At 40.9% G+C, this 15,533-nt stretch overlaps 1 protein-coding gene across 3 annotated transcripts in view; it reads left to right on the top strand.

The window, feature by feature from the left end:
- Positions 1–10,443, top strand: part of FIG4 (FIG4 phosphoinositide 5-phosphatase) — a 126,643-nt gene extending 116,200 nt beyond the window's left edge. For all 3 annotated transcript variants that reach the window (XM_032338825.1, XM_032338829.1, XM_032338828.1), the window contains one exon: positions 10,102–10,443. In XM_032338825.1, the coding sequence (XP_032194716.1) occupies positions 10,102–10,279 (178 nt within the window). In that variant the 3' untranslated portion in view covers positions 10,280–10,443. The remainder of the gene's footprint in view (positions 1–10,101) is intronic.
- Positions 10,444–15,533: the final 5,090 nt, after the last annotated feature.

Raw genomic sequence — 15,533 nt, 5'->3', positions numbered from 1 at the left:
GCAATAGGTAAAGAAAATTTACTATGGATAATAGGAGTCTTGAAGAAGAAAAATAAAGCAAGGGAACAACAACAACAAAAAATACTAGAGGCACCTGGATGGCTCAGTCAGTTGATCGTCTGACTCTTGGTTTCGGCTCAGGTCATAGCCTCAGGGTCATGGGATCAAGCTCCGTGTGGGGCTCTGCTCGCAGCGGGGAGTCTACTTGCCTCTCTCCCTCTCCCTCTGCACCCTTCTCACCCTCCACTTTCTCTGTCTCCAAAATAAATAAATAGATCTTAGCAAAAATTTACTAAAAACTGTAATGCTAAAAATACCTTCTGAAATAACTATTTAAAACTATATATTGAGGGGCACCTGGGTGGCTCAGTGGGTTAAGCCTCTGCCTTGGGCTCAGGTCATGACCCAGAGTCCTGGGATGGAGTCCTGAATCGGGCTCTCTGCGCGGCAAGCAGCCTGCTTCCCCCTTTCTCTCTCCGCCTGCCCCTCTGCCTACTTGTGATCTCTGTCAAATAAATAAATAAAATCTTTTAAAAAAACCTATATATTGAGAGAGCACACCATATACATGTGAATGGTGACCCAGAATGATACAGTATAGTACATAAACTAGACTTTAAAGGGGCAAAAAAAAAATCCTTTAGCTATCTAAACCAAAGGAAAGACTTGTAAGAGAAAAATAATTAGATCATCCTCAGACTTTTTACATGGGGAACTCATTATATCAAAAAAAAAAAAAAGGAGTAATAGGGAAAGAAATATGAGCTGAAGGTATTATTTCCAAATCTTTTAACTATGAAAGCAGAGACAAACTGTTACACGTAAGAACTCAGCATATTGTTCCCATGAGGCCTTCCTGTGGGATGTAGTGGAGAAGGAACTTGAAACAATCAGAATGACTGGAAAGGCAGTGATATAAAGACCACTGTGAGCTGTAAACTTATAGAATCAAAATGCGGGTTAAAAGAGGGAGAGTACAGTATGTGAAAAAATGGGGAGGTACTGTGGGCAGGACAGGCAGAGTAGAGTGTCTTCAGGAATCATATTGGTGGCAATAGTTAATTGTAATTCCAATGCTGATATAGGTTCAATATGGGGCACATGAAGTAAATAATTATGGGCTGTTCTAACTCTGCCATCCTCTTTGTCCCTGGGAAGCAGGAAAAATGTATAAGTACATGCATTCACACATACAGTGGCCCCAGGAACAAGGGGAATCCCCAATACCCACATGGTGGTCTTGAAATACCAATTCCCCCACTAAAAGGAACCAGAGCTCTGGGAGAAATAGCTGATTCCAGGTCAGCGTCAGGAAATGGACACAAGGATCCTGGAGCATCTTGTCAATCTAGATAGCAAGAAAGCCATTAGTGATTGCTGGGGTCATATCAAGAGGATTCATGAATGAACTTGAAGAGACTCCCACTGGACAAGGATAGGATAATTTGGAACTTCAATAATAATTGCAGTGGAATGGAACTCATCAAATATGTTTAAATCCATGAGTTTATAATTTTTTTAAAAAATTCTGATCACTTTGGAAGGGCTCTAGGGAACCATGTCATTATCCAGAGAACTGGAAAATAAAGGGGAAAAGAATCAAGTATATGACACTTTGAATTGTATGAATTATACCACTGGATAATCAAATAAGAGGTGAGGAAAAGCACCCTTAAAAAGAAAAAAAAAAAAAAAAAACAGAGTTTCAACTAATTAATGAAAAAGAAATAGCATGGGCAGTCCCCAGTGTTAACAGATGTAGGCATTGAGCATTACTGGCTGTTAACATCAAAAGAGATAAACAACTTAGTCCGGCCCTCCTGATGAACCAGCACCCCACCGCCTCCAGACTTGCCAAAGCAAGAGAAGCAAATTCTCACCAAGCTTCTGGATGCACTTGCTGACTTGCAGAAATATAAAGGACAGAGGCACATTTTGAACTGCATTATAAATATGCAGTCAGCAAAATCTAGGCTGAGAGAAGCTCTACAACCTGGATATTTCAATCGACGAATTGTAAGGAAAAGAAAGGCGAGAGAATCTGTAGATTAAAAAGCATATCCCACTTTTGAAAATGGGCAAGATTAAATGAAAGTCTGGAGATGCACATTTGAATGAAAAACTCAGTTTTAAAAGCACAAGGAAGAGATTACTGTGCCAGTTGGGATAATAGTGACTATGGTTTTGACGGGAATGGGGCACATGGAAAGGGTTTAGCTGCCAAAATTTCTGTTTCTTGACCCAGGTGGTGTCTACTTTATAATATTTCTATGTGTCTGTTTTGTGTGGCTTCCTATGTCTGTGTTTTATTTTGCAATAAAAGTGTGAAATGCATCGACAGTTCTGAAACACAGCAGTTTTTCCATGGTAAATATTGGGTAAACATTGTTAATTTGTTTATGTTTGACAAAAAAATCACTTTTAATTTAAGGCAGAGATGTAATGTCACCAAAAACTTTACCCGGACAAACCTGTAACAGCCCCTAAGATGTATATTACATTGATTCTTTTCTATATAACAATATAAAGTCACATTTTAAGAGCAAGGTGTTCCAGCCCTAAGAAATAGTAAATATTACAGTATGTTTTCTAGATTTCCTGGCTCCATTGCCCTGGAGGCTCATCAGCTGTCCTTTTGTTCCGTATCTGTGTGTTGTAAAGGTCCATAAAATGGACATGGTAAAAATGAGTTCACATGGGCTCATTTGAAGCACGTCATTTTGTGGGGCACATTGGAATATACGGATTACCCTTTCCACAGCAATGTGTTCAAAGACTACATATATGTATATAATGTATGTAAGCACAAATATATTTTAGTGTATATGAGCATTGATCTGTATTATAGGTAAATATTTTATCTGTATATGTAGCATGTTTGTGTGTAAACATACGCTATTTCTTCATCTAATGGATCTGGTGGAAAATGACAAATGAGTCTTCCAAAGATAGAGTTTAACAGCCTTAGACGTGGCGAATGCATATGGTAGAAGGCAGATGAGTGTTTGAGAAACACCCAAGAAGGGTTTTGCTGTCCTTGTGCTCTCTTCATTCCCATTCGCCACCTGCTCCTCTCCTGTCAAAGTCTTAAAAGACCTACTCTGCTTTGTGGAGTCAAGGTTCCTTAGTGCTGAGCCTTTGAAGGTCCTCATACACACACGGAGCAGCCTGCGTGGCGTCTATGGTGTGTGAGGTTACACCCTTTCCGTCCCATCAGCACAGATTATATTCTTTGCTTCCTTCTTATCACCGCTTTTTGCTTCTGTGGTGGGTTGTTTAAAGACTGGCATGATTGTCCTCTTCTCATTAATGAATTTTAACCTGCCTGTGGGATTTCCAACCCTCCCTTTCAGTGTCTCTGTTGGAGGACAGCCCAATCATCTTGTTATAATAACAGCTACTAAAAGGATTTGGAAATGTTTGCACATAAAGAAATCAGATTTGTTCATTATTCTGTGACATGCTCACTAGATTTCAGTGGCATAATAAAGCTGAAATAATTGGGCTTTGTTAGAGATCATATATTAGATTCATAGCATTTAAAAAAAAGATTTATTTATTTGAGAGAGAGCGTGTGCGTGCACAAGCAAGGGAAGGGGCAGAGGAAGAGAAGCAGACTCCCCACTAAGTGTGGAGCTCAATGTAGGGCTCGATCACCTGACCCTGAGATCACAAACTGAGCCAAAATCAGGAGTCAGAGGCTTAACTGACTGAGCCGCCCATGGGCCCCATAGATTCATAGCATTTTGTGTGTTAATATAGACTTGTTGTCTTTTAGTAGGAATAAAAAGGAAATTAATTTCTTTACCTTGATAACGTTTAGAATCTTATCAGCAGTACTAACATGGTTCAGTTTCCCATTACACGGGTCACGGGCTAGCGCTTGCCCCTCCAGCCCACCACCTTCACTCTGTGGTATCACATGTATATACCTGAAGACAGGTGGAAGTATCCTAGAGGGGCAAGGCAGCAAATGATGAGAGCTTACCCATATTTCTGGTGTTGAAATTGGCACGACAGGTATGTAAAAGTGAATATAGGCTGTGCCTGCTTTCTCGGACCCCAGAATAGAGGGGTATGTTTTGCCTTTTGTTGTATTAGAGGTGATTTGAAGATTGACACATTCTTCTTGATTTCAGCCCATGTGTAGTAACTTTGTTAATCTGCATGAGTTGCTGTTTTCTCACCTCTCGAGGATAAGGACCCACTGCTTCTGCCTCACCATTGTTTTTTGAGCAACTCTGATGGCTTTATCCCAATAGAAGGCACTCCGGCTTGCCCTCAGTTTCCTTGTCCACTTACGGATTATCTGAAGAAAGGAACTGAAGAGAAAGCTTCTGATGGGAAACCCTAGCTACCCCCTATCATCTTAAGTAATCCAAATCACACTAAATTCAGGTTCTGAATTTAGAAACCCAATATTCCTTAACCAGATGTCATTCATTCATTCAATGAATAATTTTGAGCACTTACCATATGCCAGGTGCTCTTCTGGCCATTGGAGATAAAGAGGTGATCAAAATGGTATTCATATTTCTAGTAAGTATATAAACACATAAATAAAAGATCAGAGAGTGATAAATACCATATAAAAATATATTAGGGTAATGAGCTTAGAGAGACCTAAAATTGGCCAGAATTTGTGAGGAAAAAATAATAGGGAAGAGGTTTGAAAACATTCCATCCCATAGATCTTTCTGTGATGATGGAAATATTCTATATCTGTACTGTGTCCAACAGCGATCATTTGCTGTGTGTGGCTCACAGACACTTGAAATGGGACCCATGCTACTGAGGAACTAATTTTAAATTTCATTTAATTTTAATTATATTTAAATAGCCTCATGTGGCTAATGACCACCATATTGGACAAATGCGTTTTCAAAGCCACATTTTTCTAATTTTTTAGAAAATAATTTCTAAATAGAAAAAATATTTTTTTCTATTTTTTCTATTCTATTATTTTCTATTTCTATTTACTTTAATGTTATTTAATAATAATATTTAAATAATTTAATATTATTAATATTGGTAATCTAATATTATTTCTATTATTTTCTAAAAGTAATTATAAGACCTGCAGAAAGACAAATAGACGAATAATCAAGGACTGGTGATTTTAAGGCATTTGCTAAGGTTTTACTCCACTGAGACCAGAGCACCTGAGCAATTTGAACCTGCCCTTGTGATAGTTTCTCTCGGAAAGCAGAGGAAATAATGAAAGAAATGACCTAATTATCAGTTATGACCAACAAAGAATCATTTAGTTGATTCTGTGAAAGAAACAGGAAACTGGGAGTTTGGGAAGCAACAGACAGGAAAGAGATTCTGAGACCAGAACCATCACAGAAATTTCTGGAAGTGCCAAATGGAGTCTGATGTATACCAAAATGCTAATCATGGGAAAAAGAGAAGATTTTAACAAATGCACAAGTATCACGTATATAGTATTGTTGAAATTATATAAATATGGTCCCGTTTTTCTGTCACCAGCCACAAATTACTGGGACATAACTAAATTAAGAAGACATTTCAGTCTGACCGATTGAATATTTCCTTGTAAGATAGGATTATTATCAGACATGATCATATTATAACCAAGCGAGTAATACCACTTTCAAGAAAGAGCATAAAAGGGCATCAATAAGTATGTTCTTTAAAAACATGTGGTGTGTCTTCTCAATTTCTGCCTGAGGTGTTTCTCTTCTGTGAGCGGGAACTGCAGCGGAGGCCAAGTGACATTGGTCCCTGGTGTTTGAAAACACTAGGCAGTCTGGGTTAAGCAGCCCGTAAATGAACTTGCACATATATTATTTTAAATAAGACCATAACATTCCTTGAGGGGAAATACAGAGCTCTTCTTTGAAGATGGAACTAGGTTCCATAGATAAAAAGAAATGAGCCCACACATTTGTAATTATAATCTTTTATGTCCAGAAATACTACTGGGAACTACTTGAACTAGGAGAAGGAGGTCTTATCCCTTTGGGGGCTGTAAGAAGTTGAAAACAAAACTCCCTCTGTTGATGGTCAGGAGAGAAAAGTGCAACCATTTTTTCCACCATGAAAGTGCAGTAATAAGCCAGATTTCTCGACTGGAATGAGGAAAAGAAAGTAGTTTCACAATTTCCACCTCATTTAGTGTTTAAATACTGGTCTTTTTTGTCTAGAAACAGATGCCATGGAAGCCAATAAAGACTGTTCCGTGCAGTATTGAAAGCATTACTGGGTTACCTATCTCTCTCCGATACCCCCAGAGACAAGGTGCTGACCAGCACCCCCCTGTGAGGGTCTTGGATGTTTTTGTATTTCTTTCCCACCTTGGAAATGTGTAAGCTCCTGCAGAAATCAGATCTATCTCTTCCTGAGGAAATGTGTGGTGTCTAGTATATTTGCAATTAAATGTCGAATTATGATTCTTGATGGAGGCTTCGCGGTAGTATATCATTGGAAAAGAGAGTTGTTTCCAAGTGTTCCATGCTGCTGACTGACCACAAATAAGATCTTCTTTAGCACTTTAGATACATTTTGGTCTTCTTAGACCAAAGAGTCTCACACTTAAGCAAGTGTCAGAAGCACGGGCCTTGCTAACCATTTCAGTGGGTCTGGAGTAGGGCCTGAGAATTTATATTTCTAACAAGTTCTCTGGTGATGCTGATGCTCCTGGTCTGGGAACCACACTTGGAGAGCCACTGCCTTAACACCATGGGGAGCTCATTGTCACTGGGTTCTTGACAACTGAGTAAAACAAAGAAACAAAAGTTTCTCTGTGAATCGGTTTCTTCCTCCTCATTTTTCTGATTATGCCAATGATATTGGGTATCTCTGAAGTGTCTTTCTGGCCCCAATCCAATAATAAGCATTCTAATATTACAACTTTGTTATTTAACATAGACTTTGAATTTAGAAGAATAGAAAGGACAAGGGGGATGGTTGATGCATTTTCTGACTCCCTGTGTTGTTTTGAAACCATAGTGAGGTGGTGCTGGAACCCTAAACCCAGCTTCCAGTCAGTTGGATGTCATTTCAGGCTGATGTCTGGCTTTTCATATTGAGTGTGGTAATGGTCTCCATGCTTCCACGTGGCCGCGAGGCAGTTAACCAAGAAGTAGGGTGAGGACTCCTGGTTGCTTTACTGGTCAGAAAGCAAAGGCCCTGGGTGAAAGTGGCTGATCTCTGGCCCCATCCGAGGTTGCCCCGGCCCCACATCCACAGGCTTGTGCCCAGCCGCCATGATATTCCACATAGTCAGCCGAGGCCTCTGAAGGGTCAGACAATGCCTTGGTCACTTGGCATTTCCTCTTTCTAAACCCCTGAAGGTTGAGTACCCAGACGGTATCTTCCTACATCTATCAAATGTCTGGTGTGATTTCGGCCAGAGAGGTCACTAATGCGCAGACAGTTCTGGGCAGAGAGGTTTGGCTTCAAAGACAGGACAGAAACCATTAGCCCCATTTTTAGATTGACTTAAAATATCTCTCTCCTCTGTGACATGGAGGGTCTAATCCCTATGCTTCCTTCCTCCAGGATGAGTGTGAAAATTAAGTAAGATCATATACGTAAAAGAGATTTGAGAAGGGGAAGACACTAGACAGGTGTAGATGGTGTGGTTCAGGCATAGTTGCTGTCTGTGACTGGTACTTTGATGACAATCTCTAAAAACCCTAATGGAGTCTTCATTTCAAAGGTTCAGGTGAAAAAGGTTTGCTCCTGAATATTAGCTACCATTAAAGAATTCTAGCATTTCAATGTGAATTATGTGAATGACTGGAGAGTTGCTATGTTTTTGTGAGGGAAGATTGAGGAGAAGAGTTCGTATTATTAATCATCCTAATTGTTCACCATTACAGTGTGTTCTCCACAGACATCAAAATAACTGTCACTTCTGTGTTTTGAAGAAAGCTCTGCCGCTAGGCTGGAGGCCAAATTGAGGTTCAGACGTTTCAGGATGTCTTTTACCTTCATCTTTCATTTTTTTTTTTAATTTGAGTAAATCATTTTCCTTTGGTTTTTATTTACTTAAAGGTCACATTCTGATATTGTGTGAAATTATTTAAGTGCTTTAAAAAATAGGAGTATTGGGACACCTGGGTGGCTCAGTGGGTTAAACCGCTGCCTTCGGCTCGGGTCGTGATCTCGGGGTCCTGGGATCGAGCCCCGCATCGGGCTCTCTGCTCAGCAGGGAGCCTGCTTCCTCCTCTCTCTCTGCCTGCCTCTCTGCCTGCTTGTCATCTCTCTCTGCCAAATAAATAAATAAAATCTTTTTTAAAAAAAATAGGAGTATTTCACAAACTAGATACCAGATTTGAGTTGAAATGTATTCTCCTGAGGTGAAAACAGTTGAGGTTGGTTTCCAGAAAGAATGTTCCACCTCCAGTTCTATTTTATTTTCATGGAATTTAATACATCTCCAGCCATGGCAGGATGTGTTAGCATTCCAGGGAAAGACAAAGCACACTGTTTTCTGGGTAAGAAGACCCCCCATTTGATGGTAATGTGTCCTAAGAGGATGGGGCATTACTGTACAACTCCTGTCTTCCACTGTATGTCTGCACTTCCTGTTGTCTTTTGAAGTGTTGACATCCCAAGTCCAGACCTAGCTGGGGCTGAGGCCCAATTCTGCTCCTGCCAGCGGAACAACTCCCCCAGCTGCAGGGACCCCAGCTAAGCAAAAACCGCCAGGCATCCAGGATGCCTTCCTGATGGGCTTAATAGATTCTTTGGATCTTCTCTCTCTGTGTTACCGTGATGCTCTGGTGTAGGAAGTGCCCCCCACCTCACAGGACCAGCCCTGGGGTACATGGTAGTGTATTGTCATTGTACACCAGTCCCTCATGGCACCATTTTTTGTGGACTGTCTTCCCCATCAGTGGACCCTTCTTGACCCTCCATTCACACTCTGCACACATGCTCACTCTGCATCACACCTGACTTGGCTGACTGACTCATCCCTTGAGGGCCTGCTGTCACTAAGGATGCAATAACTAGTAGGTGCTCCATCTTCAGTGACTTAAGGTTGTGTCAGACACCAAACTGCATTTTGACAAGGCCCTTGTGGAGACAGCACCTTCTTCAGTGGGTAGAAGGAAATTCCACACATGAAGTTAGGCTGCGTGGTTGGGAATAGGGGTGTATTTTTGAATAAAGAGATTCTTGGGTGCTTTTCAATACCCCAGAAAGGAAAGAAGCTGGATCTTACAGATCTACAGTCTCTCAGCAAAAGCCTGAGGCCAGATGTGTTTCAGAATTCACAGTTTTGGGGTCTTAGCATAACAGGATGGTACATCCCCAGTGTGATCTGAGGACTTGTCTGATAATGAAACACATTAATATTCACACGAAGTGGAATGAGTATTGTTGGTTCAGGTTAGGATACGCCACCAAATGAATTTCAGCTGGATCACGTTTTACCATCCAAGTAACATTTGGTCATTAAAGCTTTCAGGATTTCAGAATTGCAGATAAAGAATTACGCACCTGTAATTATTAATCATAGTTGACATTTACTGAGCACTTACATTGTGCCAAGCATTATGCTAAGGGAGCCCTTTATACATACAAACTCATCTGCTCTTCTTCTCCATGTGAGGAAGGAATTCATATCCCTTACTTCATGGATTCCTTGTAAATCTTCCTTTTAAAAACTATAATTGTTAGAACTAATAAACGAATTCAATAAAGTTGCAGGATACAAAATTAATATACCAAAAAAAAAACAAAACAAAACCACTGAGTTTCTATGATGTATCAAGGAGCAGAAAATGTACAGCCCCCACCTAAAGTTACTCTGGTCGTGTGGGGGAGGCATATGGGTGCACAGACATAGGTGTGCCTGGGGCTGCAGGAACAGAGGAGGGGTGCCTGCCTAGCCTGTGCTTCAGGGAAGATTCCCTGCACAGTTGCTGGGTCAGCTCTGTCCTGCGGGCAGGAGAGGAAGCCAGCTTAGGAGATACAGGGGAGGTCACTACCACTACTTATTACTGTTAAGTCCGCATGGTCGTCAAGGTCGGCAGCTCTCGAGTGCTTTGAGACCATAGCTCCCTTGTGGGTCCTTCACTTTATTCTCTTTAACGTAGCCTTGTCTTCCCTTCCCTTTTGTAGAACACCTATCTCAGCTTTCTCACAAGACAACATCTATGAAGTTCAGCCTCCTCGAGTAGACAGAAGATCTACAGAGATCTTCCAAGCCCACATCCAGGCCAGTCAAGGGATCATGCAGCCCCTTGGCAAAGAAGACACCGCCATGTACCGAGAATACATCAGGAACCGCTACCTGTGAAGAGAGCAGGTCCCACCCATCAGTTGACTCACATTGTAATCTGTTTTTCTCATCCTAGAGAGTTAATTTCCTAGGAGTCCTTTACCTCTGAAAGTTTTTCCTTTTTGTAACTGGGCAACTATAAATGATGGGAAATAAAGAAATGATTGGATATATTGCTGTTATTGCCTTTGCTTTTCTTTAGAAATACGTTTTTTAAGAAATGCAGTCAACAGGGACTCCTGGGTGGCTCAGTCACTTGGGCAACCGACTCTTGATTTTAGCTCAGGTCATGATCTTGGGGTTGTGAGATCAAGCCCCATGTTAGGCTCTATGCTCACTGCAGAGGCTGCCTGAGATTCTCCTGTCTCTCTCTCTCTCTCTGCCCCTCCCCCTGCTTGCAATCTCTCTCTGTCTCTCTTTAAAATAAATAGAATCTTTTTAAAAATGCAGTCAATATAATATCACAGCATAATTAAGAAATTAGCAGGGATTTGTTGAGCACCTGCTGTGTACACAGGTACTATGGTAGAGTCTAGAGGAGTATCACAGTAAGCAAAACAGGCCAAAAAGCTCCTCTTTTGTGCAAAATGAAGTCAGAGTATTTTTCTTTGTAGTCAATGTATTTTTTAAAATTTATTCTGATTTTATGTTAACTTCGTGATTTGATTTTAAAAAAGCATTATTTTGAAAACTCTTGTTCTTAGGAAATAAATGCTGAAGTATTTATGAATAAAGGAACAAGATGTCAACAAAGTGCTCTCTAGTGGTTCAGGAAGAAAGAACAAATGGGGCAAAATATTAATCAGTGGATCTGGGGAAGGGTAAATGGACTTTTTTTTTAAACAATTCTTACAATTTTTCTATCAAAATAAAATTCTTACAATTTTTATCAATCAAAATAAAACATTAAAAATGTGTTACCCTGCAGAACTTCTGTGGTGTGCAGTTGTGTTACCTGATTTGATGTCTGGTGTCTGGTCAGGGTTGACTCGTCATGTACTTGGTTTGCTCACTGTAGAGTCACACGTAACAGGGACAATTTCCTGCCTTTCCTGAAAGTTGGACACAAATGATGTGATCTCATTAGGCCTGTGCTTTTTTTTTTTAATAAGTCGTCTCAATTCTCCCTCCTCATAAATAAAATAGAGAAGAAAACCAAGCTGTCTAATGGGAGAAGGAAAACTGACTATCTAAATGACCTTTAGGGGGTCTCCAACCCTGAGAAGCTGGAAGTCTGTGGAAGGTTCTCCACTGCAGATTAAAAGCCCCTAATCAGCAGACCTTTTTTTTACTGATATCATTCATAAAACCAGGATTAGAGAATGACAACAGGTGAGAGAAAATTTCTGTTGGTGCGGTCTTGTTACCTACCACGGTAGCTTGCTCTACTACATGTGGGATCTCTCTCTCGTCTTCCCAAGTCAAAAAATCATCTCAGATTGCTGGGAAAGTGGGAGTTATAGCTCAAACCTGGATCTTCAGTTTTTTAAAATTGATTTTTAACATGTCTTTTTGGAGATCTATCTCCTTATGACGAGAATGAAGTCTTTGTGAAGATCTAGAATGTAGGTCTTCTTTCATAACCTTCTTCAGCTGTGAAGGAAGGCTCACAATACTTCCTTTGGTGTGTTGTGAAATTTAGAGGGAATGTATGTGAAACATGTAGCCATGATTCCTGGCACATAAATGACACTAAGAGAATGGGTAGTTTCCATGTGCAGTGGTGGTGGTTGGTGATGGTGGCGCAGTGTTCGCAGTAGAAGGCAGTGGCTTAAACATGATTAACGTGGTTTTCAACATGACAAATGAACATTGTTTTGACATAACAAAGATGGTAGCTGAACTATTAATTTTGTCATTAATTCAGATTACTTCCTCTTTAGCTGTACAGGGAAGTACAAATTGATACCAAAGTAGATATAACATTTAATCTCTTAAAAGAGCTTATTTACCTCAAGGAGCATGTAAATGAAGTGAATGTATCTATGAAAACACTAAAAAGAGAGTATAGAAGGCTGCTCTAATTTTTAGACCCAAAGAGAAGAAACCTGTACTGATTAAGAGCATGAGCTGAGACCCTTGTCACTTACAAGTAATCTCAAAGCCTCAATTTTCTCATCTAGTATAGAGGGTGGGTGAAAGAAATGAGAAAACACCTATAAATCATCCGGAATGGTGTCTGTCGCATAGCAAACATTCACTAAATGTTCGCTCGATAAGATCATCGATAATGCGTGCTTGCCACCACTTCCTTGCCTGGTGCCGAGCATCATCTCAGAGCAAGACCACATCTGCACTGTCACCATGCCACTGTCACCTAAAACAGAGAAGCCTTCCTACATCACTTTGGCATTGTTCATTTTAATTTAGATCAAGCAATACGAATGAACCATGAAACACAGTAGATCAAAAACTGAAGTATCAGCAAACAATGAGGACATTCTATGAAATAAATTCTGTTGACCATGTTATACCTGAGAACAAAGTAAAAACATACACGTCACAATTGAGTGTGAACTTCTTAGGCGTGTGTGTGTGTGAGATGGTGCAGGGACGTGCTTTCTTAAAGCCGCTTGATATAAATCTACACACCAGAAGAAGCTAGGTCTTATTTTGGGAAACCGAGAGATGCTTTGGTATGAGTTTTTCCCGCTCACTCACGGCTGCCATGCCATAGAGAAGGCTGGAAGCATCCACGGCACAAATGACTGGACATGCAAAATCGTTCTGCGGTCGTAAGGCAAAATCTGTATGACTGTTAACATTAAACTCAGAGGAGTTTAATTTCAGATGTTGTGGATCCAAACTGAAATTGTTTTATGTGAATTCCATTTCTCCACAGAAAAACAATTCCTGTCAGAATTTAAATCAATTGGATTCTTCCATGTGAATAAATCAGTTGTCGCTTGAAGATGAGATTCCAACTTCGTTGGGTTTCTGCAGGTAGAGAGTTCAAAAATCATTCTGTATTTTATTATATGTTTCACAATAAAGCTTTATTTTCCCAATTCATGAGTTTTCTCCTTCCTAGAATTTACCAGCTGCCGAGTCCAGAAGTGTTTTCTCCTCGTGGGAAATGACCTGTCTCACCGTTGTCCTCACGTGTGCCGTTGGGGCTGGCTAGTCAGGGTAAATTGCTTAGAATAGCCAGAGAAGGCAAAGCTGGCCTAGATGACCTTTTCTTGCAAATCACATTTTCCTCTTTTGTAATCGGTTTCAAGATGCATTCCCTTTTTCTGGTTTGCCCCCTGGCATTTTGTATTTGTTCTGCTGAGACCTGTACCACTTCTCAGAATCTCTCCTGCCTGACAAACGACAGAGCTAACGGATGATTGTGATAGTTAAATGAATCCTGCATTGAAGGGAAAATGATCTATTTTACTTCCTTATTGAGACTTAATTCGCTCCCTTTGGAAGAGGTGATAGATGACTCTGGAAACTGCACGTGTTCTGACGTGCTCCTAGCAGAGGTCAGGCTTCTCTATCTACGTGCACACGAGCAGCTTTCCTCAATAGGCTCTCGAGTCCCCTTTTCATTTTCAGAAGCTGGAGGGCCATTTACTAATAAAGAACAGTGAGCTACTGTTTAACTCCTGGTACCCACACACAAAATAGTTTATGGGTTCATTTCTTCAGGATCTTCATCTGAGTGGACTCCCAAAGTGATGGCCATCCAACTGGGAAGTAAAAACTAGAGCCTCCATAATTGAAGAAGGCTTTTCATAAAGAAAATCACAAAACTAAACCACTTTATATCCGTTTATAGAGGGGGAAAAAAAAGGAATGGGAAATGGGATTTGCTAAACCAGGCAGTGGCCAAGATGCTGATCAAAGAGAAACATGGCTTGACAGGAGAGGATCACAAATCCTATTGCCCCAAGGTTAATTGCAGAGACAAGGAAAGTGCCACCATCTGCGTTTTCATTGCTGCTGAAAGGTAAATCATTCCAGCTGTCCCCGAATAATCATCATTTTTTTCCTTTTACACCGAGAATTATAATTTAAATACAGAGTTTTCTTCTCTTCCCTTGTCTCTCTCTTCCTCCCTCCATCATTGTACTTTAGAGATGATTGGGTTGATGATAAAATTGACCATCTCGTCCCAGGGTGGCAGAATGGCTAAGACAGGTGCGTCCCAAAATTCTGGCAGTCAGGGAAGAGGGCTGTCACGACATCATCTCTCGTGACTCAAGATCGGATTCTGGAGGATTTCCTCTGGGGAGGGAGTGCAGACAAATCCGTGTGTGGAGCTCTCTGGCTTTGGTTAGAAGACATTTCTGGAAGTACATGGAGGAAGGAAGAAGGTGTGTGTGTGTGTGTGCTGGGCAGCTAGGGTTCGAGTGTGTGCGACACAGTCCCTCTCCTGAGGAGTGCCTCGCCACACCTCCTGCTACCATCCCTCCCTCTGCCCCAGAGTCAGGGCAGGGCAGGAGAGTGAAATGGAAGTCCTCTCCTCTGCCACTTTTCTTCTGGAATTTGCTGAGTACCAGCAGTGTGCTTGGAGCCAGGCTAGCTGCTGGAGTTTAATGAGTTAAGGGTGAAGAAAAAAAAAAACTGTTCCTTGCCCCAAGGAGCCCACAGCATAGAGGGAAAGACAGATGTGTAAACAATCTCACACAAAATGGTTTCTCAAGATCACTGCTCAGCACAAAGCCGCTGGGGGCCCGAGGAGGGTATGGCTAGCTCTACAGGGTAATGAGGGAAATTTTTACTGAGCTTGATTTTGAGAGAATGAGTAGAAACCTGACAAGGAGGGATAGTAGAGAAGGCATTCAAAAGAAGAAGAAAAAGGGCCGCCTATTTGGGGGGCCAGAAAGTTATTTGGCATTGCTGGGCAGAGAGATGGTGGTGAGGAAGGTGGTGGGAAAAAAAAGGTCAGGAAAAAAGTTGGAAAGATAGGTCAGGTGAGATTGTGGAGGACCTGAATGGGCTAATGCTGTGGTTCTCAAAGTTTTTGCTCTCAAAACCCCATTACAATTTTTTAAATTATTGAAGACCTCCAAAGAGCTTTTGTTTATATGAATCTCAGTTATCAGTATTGACCACATTCAGAAACTGAAAACTCTTTTTTTTTCTTTTTAGGATTTATTTATTTATTTTAGCGAGAGAGAGGGAGAGAGAAACTCACGCAGACTCCACCCTAAATGTGGAGCCCGACCTAGGGCTTGATCGCAGCACCCTGAGATCACAATCTGAGCTGAAACCAAGAGTCAGATGCTTCATCAACTGTATCACCCAGGCACCCCAGAAACTAATAACTCTTAAATATTTA

This window comes from Mustela erminea, chromosome 4 (genome assembly GCF_009829155.1).
Source record: "Mustela erminea isolate mMusErm1 chromosome 4, mMusErm1.Pri, whole genome shotgun sequence".
NCBI lineage: Eukaryota > Metazoa > Chordata > Mammalia > Carnivora > Mustelidae > Mustela > Mustela erminea.
The sequence above is the reverse complement of the archived record's forward strand: the minus strand, read 5'-3'. Positions and strand labels throughout refer to the sequence as shown.